General features: G+C 33.1%; 1 protein-coding gene across 3 annotated transcripts in view; it reads right to left on the bottom strand.

Moving 5' to 3' along the window:
- Positions 1-5,152: 5,152 nt before the first annotated feature.
- Arl5b (ARF like GTPase 5B) overlaps positions 5,153-18,744 on the bottom strand; it is a 29,691-nt gene continuing 16,099 nt past the window's right edge. For all 3 annotated transcript variants that reach the window (XM_005325783.5, XM_040278363.2, XM_040278362.2), the window contains 3 exons: positions 16,863-16,946; positions 12,494-12,645; positions 5,153-11,463 (listed from right to left, as the gene is read on the bottom strand). In XM_005325783.5, the coding sequence (XP_005325840.1) occupies positions 11,415-11,463; positions 12,494-12,645; positions 16,863-16,946 (285 nt within the window). In that variant the 3' untranslated portion in view covers positions 5,153-11,414. The remainder of the gene's footprint in view (positions 11,464-12,493; positions 12,646-16,862; positions 16,947-18,744) is intronic.

Raw genomic sequence — 18,744 nt, forward strand, 5'->3', positions numbered from 1 at the left:
AATTAGCAAGTCTCTATCTCAAATTTTTAATAAAGGGCTGGGGATTTAGCTCCTCTGGGTTCAATCAATACCAAAAATAAAACCAAAAAAAAAAAAAAAAGGTAAATATTTGAAAAAAGTGAGGAGGGCGAGGAAAGGAAAGGGGACTGAATTGGAGTGGGTCACATTCCATGCATGCATGATTTTTTGGGATGAACACAGCTACCATGTATAACTAGAATGCTCTACTAAAAATAATAATAAAAAGAAAGTGACCTGAAATCTACAACAAAGAAATTAATTTAAAAATTACTATAATTGTACTAGTTTGCCACACCTGCTGAAACAAAGTATCATAAATTGGGTGGCTTAAACAATAAGAACCTCAGTTCTGGAGGCAGAAGTTCAAAATCAACATGTCAGCAGGGTAGATTTCTTCTGATGTCTGTGAACAAAGGATCTGATCAGGCCTCTTTCCATGGTTGGTAGAATGCTATCTTCACATCATCTTAATGCTCTATATATCTTGTGTCCAAATTTCTCCTTCCACAGGTACACCAGTCACAGTGAATTAGGGCCTACTGTGTGACCTCATTTTAACTTTATTACCTCTGTAAACAATGTTTCTAAAAAAGGTCATATCATGAAGTACTCTGGGTTAGGACTTTATATAAATTTTAGGGGAGACACATTTCAACTCACAAGCCAGTTCTATTCCTAGATGTATGTGTGGTTTTGTTTTAAATAAACTAATACTTAACTGTCCTCCAAAAGAAGTTGAACTTCTTTCTCAGGTAGTTCTTTCTATACTTCTGTTCATCCCTCCTAAAATTATGTCTAATTTAGGAATATGATTGTATATGCTTAATGTCTTCTATTCAAAACTTATGGGTGTGGAAATGACTATGGCCGTATTAATTTACCTCCAGCAAACAGGTCTTTGGTTCGTATTACAGTGTGATTTTAATTTGCTTACCTCTCCACTGATATTGTAAGTTCCCAAAATGAAAGGTCCATGTTGAAATTTTTTTTTCCCATTTTATGTACCCCCAGAGTTTGAACAAAGATGGGGCTCAATTGATACTGAGGAAAAATTTTCTAATTTTACTCTCAATGCCATAGGCTCCAGGAAACAGAAGAGTTGAGTAGAAGATCAAATCCTCCTTTTTATTGGGTGAGGCAGTGGCATACAACTATAATCCCAGTTACTTTGAAGCTGAGGCAGGAAGATCACAAGTACAAGGCCAATCTGGGCAATTTAGCAAGACTCTGTCTCTAAATTTTAAAAGGGGACTTGTGGACGTAGCTCAGTGGTAGAATGCTTGCCTTGAATGGCAGAGCCCTGGGTTCAAGATCCAATACACAGAGCCTTTTTTCAACCCCATCAGATTTCTCCTTATCACAGTAATGTGTCCTTGGGTCATTCTGTGGGTTTTAGGGGAAATTAGTAACAACCCTAATCCCACCTCAGGAGCCCTTGAACATGAAACAGCCTCAAATACCCCTGAATGAGAATTGTTAACCATAACCACAGGAAATGGTCTATTTCTGGGGATACTGAGGACAGTAAGAAGTGGTAGGTATACATGTGTTCACTTGTTGAATTATACACACTCCTTTATGCACTTTATATAAGTTATGAATTTACAATAAGACCTCTAAAGTGCAAGAAGTAAAATGAAGAATCAATAAATGGGATGGTATGAAAGTAAAAAGCTTCTGTACAGGAAACAATTAAGGACGTGAAGAGCCTACAGAATGGGAAAAAAATCTTTACCACCCGCATCTCAGATAGAGCATTAATCTCCAGGTTATACAAGGAACTCAAAAAACTTATTATCCCAAACCCAAATAACCCAATAAATAAAGGAGCAAAGGAATTGAGCAAGCACTTCACAGAAGAAATATGAATGGTCAAAAAATACATGAAAAAATGTTCAACATCTCCAGCAGTTAGAGAAATGCAAATTAAAACTACAATGAGATTCCACCTCACTTACCTCAGAATGGCAACTATCAAGAATACAAGTAATGGCCTGGGATTGTGGCTCAGTGGTAGAACACTTGTCTACCACCTGTGAGGCACTGGGTTGGATCCTCAGCACCACATAAAAATAAATAAATAAAATAAAGGTACTGTATCCATCTACAACTAAAAATATACATTAAAAAGTAATAAAATAAAAGTTTTGTCCATCTATAGCTAAAAATCTTAAAAAATACAAGTAACAATAAATGTTGGTGAGGATGTGGGGAGAAAGGTACTCTCAAACATTGCTGGTGAAACTGAAAATTGGTGCAACCACTCTGGAAAGCAGCATGGAGATTGTTCAGAAAACTTAGAATGAAACCACCACTGGACTCAGTTTTCCCACTCCTCAGCCTATACCCAAAGAACTTAAAATCAGCTTATATAGTGATGCAGCCACATCAATGCTTACAGCAGCTCAACTCAAAATAAGCTATTGAAACAAACAAGGTGTCCTTCAACAGATGAATGGATAAAGAAAATGTGGTATATATGCACAACATAATATTACTCAGCTGTAAAGAAAGAAATGATGGCATTTGCCAGTAAATGGATGGAACTAGAGAATATATGGCTAAGTGAAATAAGCCGGTCCCCCAAAACCAAAGGCTGAATGTTCTGATATGTGAATGCTAACCTACAAGGGAGGATGGGGAGGGTAATAGAAGTCCATTGGATTAGACCAAGGTGATGAAAGGGAAGGGAGGTGGGGGAGAATAATAGGAGGGCCAATAGAATTAATCAGACATAACTTTCCTACTCTTGTATTTGAATACACGAACAGGAAATAGCATCCTAATTAGAATAAGTTATACTCCATGTATGTATAATATGCCAAAGTGCATTCTACTGCCAAGCAGAAATAACCATAATAATAAAAAAAGAACCTACAGAATGGGAGAAATCTTTGCCAGTTACTCCTCTGACAGAGAATATTTAGAATATATAAATAACTCAATATCGAGTCTGTAATCCCAGTTACTTGGGAGACAGAGGCAGGAGGATCCAAGTTTGCATCCAACCTGGACAACTTAATGAGATCATTTATCAAAATAAAAAATAAAAATGGCCAGGGATGTAGCTCAGTGATAGAGAGATGCTGGCTGGGTTTAATCTCCAGCACCGCACAATAAACAAACTAATAAAATATATTTACAGCAGACAAAAGGAACTCTTACACATCTATTGGTAAGAATGTAAATTAGTAGCACCACTAGGGAAATTAGCATGAGGTTCCTCCAAAAAAGAAGAATGAAATTACCATATGAAGCTATACCACTCTTTGGTAACTATATATAAAAAAAATTAAGGTCAGTATATAGAGATACATGCATACCTATGTTTATAGCAGCACAATTCATCATAGAACCAGCTTAGGTATCCTCAACAGATGAATGGATAAGGAAATTTTGAGCTGTATATATATATATACACACACACACACACACACACACACAAACAGTGGAGTTTTATTCAGCCATAAAGATGAAATTATGCCAATTCCAACAAAAGTGAATGAAGCTGGGAAACATCCTGTTAAGTGAAGTTAAACTCAGAAGTCAAAGTCATGTATATTTTCTCTCATGTGGAAGCTAGAGAGGAAAAGGTGGGGGGAATCTCATGAAATTAGAAAGGAGCTGGACATGGTGGTGCATGCTGTAATCTCAGCTATTCTGGAAGCTGAGAAAGGAGGATCACAAGTTCAAGGCCAGTCTTGACAACTTGGCAAAAATGTCTCCAAAAATTCAAAGGGGTAGAGATGTAGCTTGATGGTAGAGTACCCCTCAGTACCACCACACACACACACACAAAAAAGTGGGGGGGGGGCAGGAGAACAATGGATCAGAAGAACTGGACCAGGGGAGGAACAGGAATGGAGAGCACACACCTGGGATATTAAATTAATCAAATTGTTATGTGCATATTATGAACATGTCACAATGAAATAAACAATAAATTAAAATAATAAGATTGAAGAAATGAGCATTCTTAATACTAATAAAAAACAATAAACAAGCTGGGTGCAGTGGTGCACACCTATAATTCCAGTGACTCTGAGAAGCTAAGAGGAGGATCAAAAGTTCAGTCAGCCTTAGCAACATACAAGGCACTCATCGACTCAGTCACTAATATTTTTTTAAAGGGCTGAGAATGTGATTGAGTGCCCCTGGGTTTAATCTCCAGTACCAAATAAAACCAAACCAAAACCCACAACAACAACAACAAAACAACAGTAAATAATTTTGAATTTTTATATAAAGATTTTATACATGAAATGTTCTGGATGCTTTATTTGTAAAAGCAAAACAATTATAAACAACCCAAATGTCTACCAACATGTGAGTGGATAAGCAAATTACAATACATCCATATGATGGAATATTATTCAGTAATAGAAAGGAATGAATTCCCCCATCCCCCGCCCCTTAGTAGGAATCAAACTGAGGGATGTTTTACACTGAGCTATATCCTCAGCCTGTTTTTAATTTTGAGACAGGGTCTCCCTAAGTTGCTCAGGTTGGCTTTAAATTTATGATCCTCCTGCGTCAGCCTTTGGAGTTTCTGGGGTTACTGGCATGTGCCATAGCCCCTGACTCATCTCAACGTTTTAAAGAACATTAACTCAAGTAGATATACAGTGTAGATGATCCTGATAACATCCCAAAATGGAGTATACACAACTCCTTGGATTTCCTTCCCCAGGGATTCTCCTTCTCTGATGAATGTACCTTCTACTTAACCAGTTGTTTGGATCAGAGAGGGTAACTGAACCAATGCCAGCTAATAAATCAATTTTCCTGGAAAATACGGAATTGTATCTAAGAATCTAACAATAATCTGACTTCTCCCTTACACAAAAATAAACTTATACATTTTCTACCATGTGGACTAGGAAACAGAAATATAGTTGGAAGACTGAGAAAGAGGTAAGCAAGAGAAAAGCATAATTTCCTGGTTTTTCCCCAGTGTTGCGGTCTGGTTCCAGTCTGTTCTAGAAAAATGACCTTGGGTGTCATGATTCCTTACCACATGACTTTTCTAATAAAATTTACCCTTTGTGAGCTTAGATGAATTTCTATCACTTCCAATAAAAATATTGTTAAAACATATTTTATCGTTAAAAGAAAACACTGGGTCACTTCATATTGGAAAAGTAATTATTTATTATGACAAAAATAAAACTGTTGACTGAAAACAAATGAATGTTACACTATATTGCACCATGATTGTAAATGACCCAAAACCTGTTTAAAAGATGAACATTCCAGAGCAAACAGCATCCTTTTACTTAGATAAGTAGGCATGCAAGCAACTCATTATGACGTAATTGTAGAAATAATCATGAGAACCAGCCACCTGAACTTAACATATAAAATGCATTTCACAATAGTAATAAAGTATTAAAATGACAAAAACACGTCTTTTAAACAACCCACCATCAGAAGAACATGCTTTGAACCATTTGTAGGAAGTGATGATGTGAATCATTAATTACCTTTGCAATTTTCTTGGTTAATGCTTATAATCTTGAACCAATGGCATACATTTCAGTTGCTTGGTTAGGGTTCAGAGCAATTTGTGGTGTGAAGGGTATTTTTTCTTTCCTCAGAACTACTGCAGGGGGCCCACAGAGAGATCTGACTCAAAATTTTGACCTTATAATGCCATTTGTATTTGTTTAGGCTGATTAACTAAGATATACTGTTTATTGCAAAAAGCTTGAATCTTTATGGATACAATTTAAATTTTAAAAAATGAACATAAATATAAATACACACATTTTAATGTAGTTGTACATTCTGAGGCAAGAAGTATATTGAATATGGGACCTAAAGCTTCCTCTTTAATGGTCTAAAGCACCAATTTATGTTAAGATGGCAATGTGTGATTATAATCATTACACTCTGATTAGAGTGCAAGAGCAAGGCTGTAACTGCTTTTAGTTTTTTTTTTTTAATTATGCTCTGTGGACTAGATGAACATGATAAAGTTTATAACAATCCAATAACTGAAAAAAATAACAACAACCATCATTTCACACTTTCAATGAAACAGTAGCTCAACTTTTTAAAAACCAAAATTAAAAAATTTCATAATCCACACTGAAAGTTTACTCCAAGAGAATAAAAGAGGGGTTTCAAGTCCCTGAATTTCCTGAGGGAAAATGTAAGATTAAAATGATTATAGTCTTTTAGGGGATAAAACATGCAAAGAAACTGAGATCAAATGATAGTCATTTGCTATTTTAACCAAAATTGACGGAAATATATTCACAGAATACTACAACCACTCAAATTAAAGGATTTTCCTTTCCCTTATTCTATTTAACTAATTAAATATTGAATGAGTATTGGCTCATTTGCTTTAATGAAAACTGTATGTGAATCTGATGCATCATGTTAGCCCTGCTGATAATAAACAATTAAGAATAAAACAAAAATCTCTTAAGGAATTCGATTCCTTAGTTGTGAATTTTGCATATTTCAAACACAGTTTGGGTGAATGGGGTATTATGGGATGGTGTAACATCCCACAAACTTGAGCAAAGCACCTTGTGGACTGAAAAATGAGGTAACTTTTTAATAAAAAATTTACAAGTTGGTGCAAGAAAACATTTCCACTCTTTCAGAACGTTGTTTTCCTTTTTCTTTTCTTTCTTCTTCCTTTTCTTTGGGGACTGAACCCAGGGGCACTGTACCATTAGTGACATCTCCAGCACCTTTTTGTTTTTTTATTCTGAGATGGTCTTGCTAAGTCACTTAGGGCTGGTCTTGAATTTATGAACCTCCTGACTCAGCCTCTCTAGTTGCTGGGATTGTAGGCATGTGCCACTGACCCTAGCCAGGACTTTGTTTTCTATTCCAAAAGCCACGAAGAGCACATTATATTATCTCTTCATTTTCAGGAGAATATTTAGATAGATTACTGGTTAAGGGGCGGGGATGGGGGGTAGGTGGCAGGGAAAAGATGCCTGTATGTGACTATAGTTCCAAAATCTGAAAACGTAACCAATCTTCAATTTTTTTGGTGACATTAAAAATAATACAGGTCAACTAGTTCTACAGTAAACTATTATATACTTTCTAGTAATTACAAGTGCCTTAAATAGGAGGGGGAGAAATTCATTCTTCCATTCACATTTTCTTATCTAATATCCTTTTGAAGATTTTATATCTATCTTTAATTTCAAATATTCAGAATTTGTTTCTAATAGCATTCAAATTAACACTATCCAAACATTTCATCAAAGCACATATATTTAAAGCTGACTCTAGGCCAACTGAATACATTTCCTCCCCTAAATTTAAAATGTAGAAGTTAAACATATTTTTCACATTGACCTTTTCTAAAATAGCTTTGGTTACCCAAAATTCTTAAACTATACATTTTTTGAGGAGGAGCCTAGCTTTTGGGTTGTCTTCACAGTTAAAATCAATGAATAATGATGAGACACTACTGGAAAATTTAACCTTCAATATAAAAAAGTTTCAAATTTATGCAGACATTTATAAAACAAGAACAGTCTGTCTACAGTATATTTTCAATACTAAAAAGTTACACAGAATTGTAGTTTGGGGTAGCATTTATAGGCAATAAACTGAACTAACCACTTCCATCCAATTAGGAAAGCCAGGAAAATGAGCGAGATAAATTTTCCAGAAGAAGGTATTTCCAATATACACCAATGTTTTTTAAGCAGTATATTATTTTCTATGCAATATGGCTTGTTTTCTCTTTTGTATTATCATTAGCCATTAATTCAATTTAAGTTGAATAGTAGTTATTAAATTTCCTACTTGTTTGAATAATAAATGAGTGATAAGGGGGTAGGAATCAAATAATAAATGAGTATGATTTAAAAGTTTTTTGGTTCAAAGCCATAAATTAAGAATTTAAGAGAAATGCCAATAAAACTTATACATATATATGTACAGGACTAGTATACTTTCCTAAAGTACATTTATGGATTAAGTGAGTGCTATTCAGAAACAATTTCATCTATAATTTGTCCTACAACACTAGAGCAAAAAGAAATAAAAAAGCTTCTATTGTTTTCTTCAAAATTTTCTTTGCTTTGAGCGTTCCATGGCTCTTCAGAGGCTACTGTAAATGGCATTGCCTATATTACTCACTGCTTCCATAAGAAAATAATTATTTTCTCTTTATTTTAGAGATAAAAAAAGTTCAATTATGCTTAATCAAAGTGATTATGGCTATAGGGGTGGTGACATTTAGAAATTTTCAGCACTGAAATTTGTATTATCTTTTCTCTAATGAATACAGAATAAAATATACCTTTAAGCATACTAACACAAGAACTTAAAAGCAAAAATTACATATTTAATTCTCAGTTTTCAATAGATTTTATGTGTGTATGTATATATATATATAATATTTCAGGTTTTAAGAAATTAAATTACATTAACAATATCAAATATATTCCCTTATTAAAAAAGGACAGTTAATTCTAAGAGTTCTCAAGTGAGTTTCAAACAGCAAAATCTCAGAATTAAGAAAGATGCCATATTTGAACTTGCAAAAGCAAGTACATTTTAACACAATGAAAATATTTTCCTTAAAATTTAAATTCTTTGGGGTTAGGGTAGAGTGCTTGCCTAGCACTTGTGAAGCACTGGGTTCTATCCTCAGCATCACATAAATAAATAAAAAATAAAGGTATTGTATCTATCTTCGACTAAAAAACAAAACAAATAAACAACAAAAAACCCCACAAAACTTTAAATTCTTTATCCTCCAATTAAAAATAAAATGTATAATAATCTCCTGAAGGTAATATGTGTTGGGTTTCTTACTTTCCACTTATTAGAAACTTTGCTATGCAATATGTGGAGTGAACAGAGAGGGTAAAAGCTCAAATTATTCCCTTGTTGAACTAATTAGCTGCTGACTTCTAAAGAACAGGTATAATACAAAATTAAGAACTTATCTCAAATATGAATAAAGGCACTAATCACAAATTTACATTTTTCAAATAATATATATTGGCTGTTATAATGAATAAGATCAATGCTTCAGTATTAGATACTTGCTTATGTAAAGACATTCTCTTGGAGTAAAGGATGATCAGTTTTCATACTATGTAACAGGAAAGATCTAACGAAAACCTTTTAAAAAGTTTTGTATGAACTTCCTAATTGAACTTTTCCCAATCGTTGGCACAAAGTCTACTTGAATGATGACTTCCTCCTCAACAAACAGCTAACACAGATCACTTCTAATCCAAAAATAACAAAACAGTTTTAAAAAATTACTTAGAAAATTAAATAGTGAATCTTAGACTCTACTAGTATAGCTGTTTGACAAAATACAATCAACTATTAAAAACACTTTCAATATAATGCTGATGTGGTAATATAAAAAATAAACATGTAATTTGATAGAAGAGAACTGAACCAGCCAATCTTATTGGATACATGAAGGCAGATAATCATTTCATAAGAATACTGGAGTACTAAATATACTTTTTCTCTCAGGATAGGTTCGAGAATTTTTCTTAGTACTTACAGTAAACAATAAAACCAAGTAGAAATTCAGGCAAAGTGTGCTTTAGGCAAATGGTATTTTCTTAATTCCCATCTCCCTCCACCACCACCACTCACAACACACACACACACACACACACACACACACACACACCCCACAAAGCATCTGTATTGATTTATATCTACTTTTCTCACTTGTTCTTGATTATGGGTTATATTAAAACTAAACTAAGCCACTACTTGGTATAGAATAATTAATTAAAAGGTTCAAAATAAAGTTAATTATTTTCCAAAGTCCAGAAAGCTTTCTCTTGGCCATTTTTCTGTTCGAGGGCATGCTACCACTAAATAACTCAGAAAAGTGTTATCAAGTTTATCTCAATTAATTAATCTCAATATAGTAAACTAAATATACCTGAAAACAGCAAAATTTAAATTCATTTACAAATAAAACATTAAAATTAAAATACCACTTTTGAACAGATATTTTGATACTCTTATGAACACTGAATCTTATTTTTGATCCAAAAGAAAAAAATACTGCAAGAATGGAATAATATTCTCTAAATATATGTTCTATACCTTCTTTAGAGCAAAATCACACATTTGAAATAAAAGAATTCAAATTCCTGTCCTCCCTCTTAATTGAAAATATGCAATGCTTACATATTCATATTAGACAACTGCCTCAAAACCTTTTTAATGCTATCCAATAAATAAACTTGATTATGACGTTTCCTGCACTTTGATTTCTGAATTTATGTGGTGTTAAGAATACTAACTTTGAGTATTATAGTAATATTATAAAAGCTAGGATTAAATTTAGCAGTTTCCTATAAGATTTTAGAACATGAAGTATACATAACTCAAAGATGGCAACTGTTTCAAGGCTACTCCATACAATATTCTCAAAAATATTTAAAGAAAGCCCCATGGTTTTTTAATATTCTGCTGGTGGCAAAAATGCTATTACAGACACTAAATTTTAAGGAAAAAAACAAGGACTATTCATACTTCTGCTTTAGTTACTGTCCAAATGTTTTCTTCAAATAATAGCTGAAATTTTGTGGATAACAGAGTTTTGCAAATTGATAGTAAAATAGATTCAGATGTCATATTTTAATTTTAGTGCTGGTGTGCCTTAATAATTTCTGATTATTACCAGATTAATCCAACAGTATTTACCATCCATGCCAGGCTTTCAAATAAATATTTTACCTGGATTAGTTTTTACCAAATGTTGTAAGCACAAAAGTGAACTCAATTTCTTTAAATAAATTAATAGTCCACTTAATTTCCATGCTAATAGCAACTTATAATTCTTCCATGAAATGCAATATGTGAGGGAAATAAAGGCAAATATCCATGATGGTTAATCTTTCTAATATGTATCTTCTAGGCAGATTTATTTCTTTAGAATAAAGTCTGTCAAAAAGATAAATGATTCATAAAAAGAACAAATATTTAGTGCTGGAAAAATTTGGAAGTAGTACCTGATAATTTCCACTAAAATTCTGTCAAAACTGGAAGGAGGGAGTGGTGATCATGAATGGAAAGAAATTGGTCATCAAGGTTATAACAATACTTTTGAAAACATTAAACATATGACAAACATTTTTTACAAGGCAGTCACTGAATAATTAGAATACAGAATAAGCAGTCAGAAGAGTTCTGTTGCTGAAAACAGTTATGCATTATGTTCATCCAACTGAAGATTAGTGCATTTAAAAAAAGTTAAGAAAAAATCTTTTATGTTCCAGTTCAGCTGCACTTGATTCAAGTGTTGCTCATAGAGGTTTGTGTTGTTATAAATTAAACATGCTGCTGCCTCAGCAGCCAAAGGTACTAGGAAAAATGTTCATGTCATAGAATAAATAGAGCAGTCCTTTCAAGCTAAAAAGTTATCTTACGCCAATCCGGGACGTCATCCACTCTAGACCTTGGCATAACCTACACAAAGAAAAAAGTATTTTTAAAATTAATAAAAGATTCACTTAAAAAATTTTAAATCATTATGAGTCATTGTGGGAAACTGCTTTACTTTCATGTTGAAGATACAGCTTTGGCAGTTTTGACATGAAGACTACAAATCAAATGCCCCTCCCCTTTAACTGAAACCACTTGAAAAAAAAAAAAAAAAAAAAGGGCAAGAACTTCACCTTACCCTCTTAAACTCCAAAGAATGAAATACCTACAGACAACCTTAAAATCATGGGTCAAAGCATTTCTATAACACATCTATTATACTGCAAGCATTTCTAAGGAGAAAACTAAAAGTTAGGTTGATATGAAGAAAAACAAGTTCCTAGATATAAACTATATAATCTATGTATAACACACCTTGGCTTACTATCCACTTTCAAATTCTTAGAAAAGAATACACTACAATGGCATTTATCTCAAATGTTTCTTGTCTAGAAAAATTTCTTGTCTCCCCAAAAGGCTTCTGATAATAAAGGAGATGTATACTTGTGAAAAACTGGAAGCTTGGGTTTAAGTCCTTGCATAAAATATATAATTTCTTTAAACATTCTGTTCCTTTATAGTTCAGGTGATATAATAGTTTTCTCTCACTCAAAAAAATTATAAAAGTTAACAAATGAACAATAAAAATTTTGGACTGTGAAAATTTTATTCAAAACTTATTATTGCTAGACATGGTGAACCACACCTGTAATCCTGGTGACTCAATAGGTTGAGGCAAGAGGATTCAAGTTTGCGGTCAGCCTGTGTAACTTAGCTAGATATAAATAGATAAAATAAAAATTATTGCTTTTTTCTAGCTAAATATTACATTTACATTAAAAATTATAAAAAAGTTATAATTTTGTTTACTAAAATAATGCAACCCTCTAAGTCTGAGATACAGTATAAAAACCACCTTAATAACAGTAAAAGAAACAAAGATCCAAGAAGGAAACAGGTTTGCCTAAAAAAGTTGAAAGGACCCATATCTCCCCTCAGGTTGATTAACACTTACCCTTCTCCTGTTAAAGCACAGCAAGACTGAATGTGCCATGGATGATCCTTAATTGAACTAAGGGTGAGGTATTTAGAGATTTCAGCTGCCGTCATACACCCTTTCATATCCTGTTTATTTGCAAAGATAAGGACTGCAGCTTTCCTTAAATCCTGCGATCAATAAAAAATCTCTATTATGTGAGATATTATTAGTCAAACTAAAATAATAAAGAAAAAGTGTAAAATATACTCAGCAGACAGTTATAATGGAATGTCCCTACTTTAAAATGATCAGGCACTAATAATTAATTTTAAAATTTTGTTGAAATAAAAATAATCTCCATCACAATTTAATGGCTCAGTATAACAAAGACACATAAACATAAATCAGATAGTTAAAAGTTTTATCTTTATATTTGGGCAAACAGAGTTAAATTAAAAGTAAAATATACAGATAGTCTTGGTGGTACACAACCATAATTCCAGCTTCTCAGGAGGCTGAGGCAGGAGGATTGAGTTCAAAGGAGCTTCAGTAACTTAGGGAGGCACTATGCAACTCAGTGAGATCCTGTCTCTATTTAAATATAAAAAAGGCTAGAGATGTGGCTAAGTGGTTAAGTGCCCCTGGGTTCAATCCCTGGTGGGGGGGGGGGGGAGAAAATATATCAGAATCTGAAATACAGACATGGCTAAATTTTAATGTTGTGAAAAGAACTGAAATAAAAAAATACACATAATAAGTATAAGAGGTTTAAAGAACATGGAATATATTTCCCACAACTCAGGTACAGTAAAACACAGTAAAAGTATACAAATAAGAAAAGAAATAACAATCACTACTTTTAGGATACTGGACAACCTCTGAGAGAAAAATCACATCAAAAGGTTTCATAAGAATATTTGTTAGAGGGGAGTGATGGGAGGCAAGGGAGTATGGGGGTAGGAAGGACAGTAAAATGAATCAGATATTATTACCCTATGTGCATATATAACTACACGACCGATGTGATTCTACATCACCTACAAGCAGAAGAATGAGAAGTTATCCTCCATTTATGTATGATGTGTCAAAATGCACTCTACTGTCATGTGTAACTAATTAAAGGAGAATGTTACAATGATCTCATTATTCATTAAATAATTTAATAATTATACTTGGGGAAAGACTAAAGGTTTTCTTTTTTCATATCTCACTTATCACACTTTATTCTAAGGCATGCATAAGAAATTTCAACGTGGAAAAAAACACTGCAGAAACAGTAGTAGCTTATAAATTAATGTCACGCTTTTTTATGTTTGCAAAAGTAATCAAATTTTGATGTCAAGATTTTCAATATGTACTCATGATTTTCTAATATATTGGAGTACCGATTTTCAAAGTAGCTTCTAATTATCAATTGTATTTCAAGCAATGTCTGTGGTGTTATTTCCTTTTTCACATCAGGAATTTTAGTAGTTTGAGTTTTCTCTCTTTTTCTTCATTAGCTTGGCTAAGATTTATCAATATTATTTATTTTTTCAAAGAACCAACGTTTTATTTCATTGATTTTTTGAATCTATACTCAAATAAAATAGAAAATCATGAAGACATCAACAAATTTCTAGACACATGATCTTCCTAAATTGAATCAAAAGGATACAGAAAATTAAACAGATCAATTTCAAGCCATCAAAAGCCTACCAGCAAAGAAAAGTCCAAGTCTAGATGGCTTCTCAGCCAAGTTCTACAAGACCTTCAAAGAACTTAAATAAATACTCCTCAAATTAATTATTCCATGAAACAGAAAAGGAGAGAACCCTTCCAAACTCACTCTATGAAGCTACTATCACCCTGATACCAAAACCAGACAAAGACACATCAAGGAAAGAAAACTTCAGACCCTATAAATATCCTTGATGCACATAGATGAAAAAAAATCTTAAAATAATGGCAAATAGCATACAACACATATTTAAAAGATACTGAACCATGATCGGGTAGGATTCATTTCAAGGATGCACGGCTGGTTCCACATACAGAACCAAATAAAAATAATATATTACATCAACAGACTGAAAGACAAGATCACATGATTATCTCAATAGATGCAGAAAAAGCATTTGATGAAATTCAGTATTCATTCATGTTCAAAACAGTAGAAAAACTAGGGATAAAAGGAACATATATCAACATTATAAAAGTACCTGTGGTACACCCAAGGCCAATATCATGCCAAATGGAGAAAACTTGAAAGTATTCCCTCTAAACTCTGGAACAAGACAGGAATCCCCTCTTTCACCACTCCTATTTGATATAGTCATGGAAACCCCAGCAGGGCAATTAGATAGAATAAATTAAAGGAATATGAATAGGAAAAGAAGAGCTCAAACTATCCCTATTTGTCAATGACATGATTCTATATACAGAAGACTCAAAAAACTCCAGCAGAAAGCTTCTAAAACTCATAAATTATTTCAGCAAAGTAGCAGGGTATGCAATCAACACCTATAAATCAATTGCATTACAATACACTAATGATGAATCAGCTGGAAAAGATTTCTACAATGAAAACTACAAAACACTAAAGAAAAAAATTGAAGAAGACCTCAGAAAAATGGAAAGATCTCCCATGTTCTTGGATACGCAGAATTAATATTGTCAAAAAGGCAATACTACCAAAAGCGCTATATAGATTTAATGCAATTCCTATTAAAATTCCAATTATGTTGTTCCTAGAAACAGAAAAAGCAGTCATGAAATTCATTTGGAAAAATAAGAGGCCCAGAATAGCCAAAACAATCCTCAGTAAGAAAAGTGATGCAGGAGGTATCACAATACTAGACCTCAAATTATACTATAGAGTTATCATAACAAAGATGGCATGGTATTGGCACAAAAACAGACATGAAGATCAAAGGAATCATACGTACAGTTTCCTCATACTTGACAAAGATGCCATAAACATACATTAGAGAAAAGAGCCTCTTCAACAAATGGTGCTGGGAAAACTGGAAATCCATATGTAGCAAAATGAAATTAAACTCCTGTCTCTTGCCCTGCGTAAAATTCAACTCAAAGTGGATCAAGGACCTAGGAATGAGACCACAGACTCTGAATCTACTAGGAGAAAATGTAGGCCCAGCTCTCTATCATGTCGGCTTAGGAACTGACTTCCTCAATAAGACCACCAAAGCGCAAGAAGTAAAATGAAGAATTAATAAATGGGATGGTATTAAACTAAACAGCATCTGCACAGAAAAGGAAACAATTAAGTACATGAACAGAGAGCCTACAGACTTGGAGAACATTTTTATCATCTGCACCTCAGATAGAGCATTAATCTCCAGATTAAAAACTCAAAAAACTTAACATCAAAAAGCCAAATAACCCAATAAATAAGGGGGCAAAGGAACTGAACAAGCACTTCACAGAGTAAGAAATACAAATGGTCAAAAAAATATGAAAAAATGTTCAACATCTCTAGCAATTAGAGAAATGCAAATTAAAACTACACTGGGATTCCATCTCACTCCAGGCAAAATGGCAAGTATCAAGAATACAAGTAATAAACAATGATGGCAAAGATGTGGGGAAACAGATACACTCATACATTGCAGGTGGGACTGCAAATTGGTGTAACCACTCTGGAAAGCAGTATGGAGAGTCCTTAGAAAACTTGGAATGGAACTACCATTCAATTCAGTTATCCCACTTCTCTGTCTATAACCCAAAGGATTTAAAATCAGCACACTACAGTGACAGTCACATCAATGCTTACAGCAGCTAAATTCATAATAGCCAAGCTATGGAAACAACCTATGTGTCCTTCAAGAGATGAATGGATAAAGAAAATGTGGTATATATACACAATGGAATATTACTCAGCCATAAAGAACAAAATGATAACATTTGCCAGTAAATGGATGGAACTGGAGTATACATGCCTAAATGAAATAACCTACTCCAAAATCAAAGGCTGAAATTCTCTCTGACATATGGATGCCAACCCGCAAGGGAGAGTGGGAGAGGAAGAATAGAAGTCCACTGGATTAGAGAAAGGAAGGAAATGAAGGAAAGGTAGAGGGAATGAGAAGGACAGTACAAATTAATCAGACATCACTTTCCTAGCCTTGTATTTGAATATATGACCAAGGTAACTCTGCATCATGTACTATCACAAGAATAGGATTCTAATCAGAATAAATTATAATCCATGAATGTTTAATATGCCAAAAGACACTCTATTAGTCATATATATCTAAAAAGAACAAATAAATTTTTCAATATGTAAAGTTTTACTAATGATGAAATAACCAATACCACTGTACACTAATCATTATAAAAAAGCAAAACCAATATACAGAGACCTGACACCATTATTTTTTGAAGATTTGTTTTCAAAACTTACCTCATGAGCCAACATTCTGTATAATTCTTCTTTCGTAATAGCTAGTCGTTCCCTGTCAATACTATCAACAACGAGAATGATGAACTAGAAGACAATTAAAAAAAAAGAAAGTAAGTAAGTTGAATGTGATGGTGAAAAATTTTCTAATTTACTCAAGTGATATTAGTAGCTTCTTCACATAGCATCGTCATTCCTATAAAATAGATAGTGCTATTATTAGTCACCAAGAGCTTACAGAGTACAAAATGTTAATAATAAGATGATAACTGATAATTTTAATAAACAAAAACTGTAACCAAGTTTATTTGTTAAAGTGCTTTTTGAATATATACTATGTAATAATATTTGCTTTTAAATGTGAATAAAATTGATTTATAAAAAGAAACAGTAATTTAAAGAATACTTTCACTAAAACATTACTCTATTATTCATTTACTAATAATCAGCTATATATTTATGAGACAGTCTCCCACTTATTGGAAAGAAAAAGTTAAAACAAATTAAGAATAATACTAATGTATTGGGAAGGTTTGCATTTCTGTAATCACAGCTACTCCAGAGGCTGAGGCAAGAGGATCTCAAGTTCAAACTTAGCAAGATCCCGTCTCAAAAAAAAAAAAAAAAAGTTTTAAAGGGGCTGAGGATGTAGGTCATGCATCATTTGCGTAGTATGTATGAGGCCCTGCATTCTATTCAGTACCACATACAAAGAAAGTGCTAAACTATGTTAAATTATATGTATTGGGGTTAATATGCTAAAGGATCATGCAGATGAGATGAGAGAAAGGCAAGAGAGCCAGGACAACTGGAGTAATCCATTGGTGAAGGTGTACACGAAAAAAATTTGGTCTTGCAAACAAAAATACAAGGAACTTCAAACAAAAATAAAAACAAAAGAATGAAAGTAACTTTGCTAGGTAAAAAAAAGATAGTAAGAAAAGGCATCTAGCTCAAACACCTTATACAGAAGATAAATTTAAAAAATGAGATTATATGGTGCTAAAGATTATGTAAAGTAGGGCGGTAATCTAAAATAAGATAGAAAAGATGGAGTTAAGTTATAGAAATGACCTTAAAACTAGAGAGAGAGACAACTAGAGCAATCTAAATGTAAACTGAGAAGGGTTTAAGACAAAAGCAAAGGAAGAATGGACAGAATACCAAGAATTACATGTGAGTTAATGAGAGGAAGATGTCCGAATTAACTCCTTAGATTATAATGTACCTTTTGGATGTCAGTCACTTCAATGCAAAGAATATTTAAAAATCAAGGGGCTGGGATTGTGGCTCAGCAGTAGAGCGCTTGCCTAGCACATGAAAGGCCCTGGGTTTGATCTTCAGCACCACATAAAAATAAATAAATAAAATAAAGATATTGTGTCCAATTACAACTAAAAATATTAAAAAAAAAAAAAAAAGCAAGATGACAAGAGTGAACAAAAGATTAGTGAAATACCACACAGATCAGATCCCTGTCTGGAATCTAAGAGTGCAAATGCTAGGTGTCATGCTGGTGTTGCAACAAAGGCCTTTATTTTTCATAGTAATTTTGATATTCTTACAGAAATAGTTTATTGAAAGAACATTTCATGCATATGTTATCAGTAATAAAATCTTTTTATAAACTAAGGGCAAGTCGCCTAGAGTTTCATCAGTTTCAAAAACTACCCTTCTGAAGTGTTTTAAGTACACTTGAAACATCTAGAATTAACTTTGACCTATTTCTCAAAAGTGAACTGCTCTTTCACAGCTGAATTTAACTGAGCTTTGGAAAAAGTATTTATGCTGTTGACAAATGTATATTAATCTAACCTGTAACAAAAATATTTGCTTATCTACTCTTCTGCCTCTCCTCACCCCCATCCTAAATAAAATAAGTACT

The sequence above is a fragment of the Ictidomys tridecemlineatus genome, chromosome 10 (assembly GCF_052094955.1).
Source record: "Ictidomys tridecemlineatus isolate mIctTri1 chromosome 10, mIctTri1.hap1, whole genome shotgun sequence".
Classification (NCBI taxonomy): Eukaryota; Metazoa; Chordata; class Mammalia; order Rodentia; family Sciuridae; genus Ictidomys; species Ictidomys tridecemlineatus.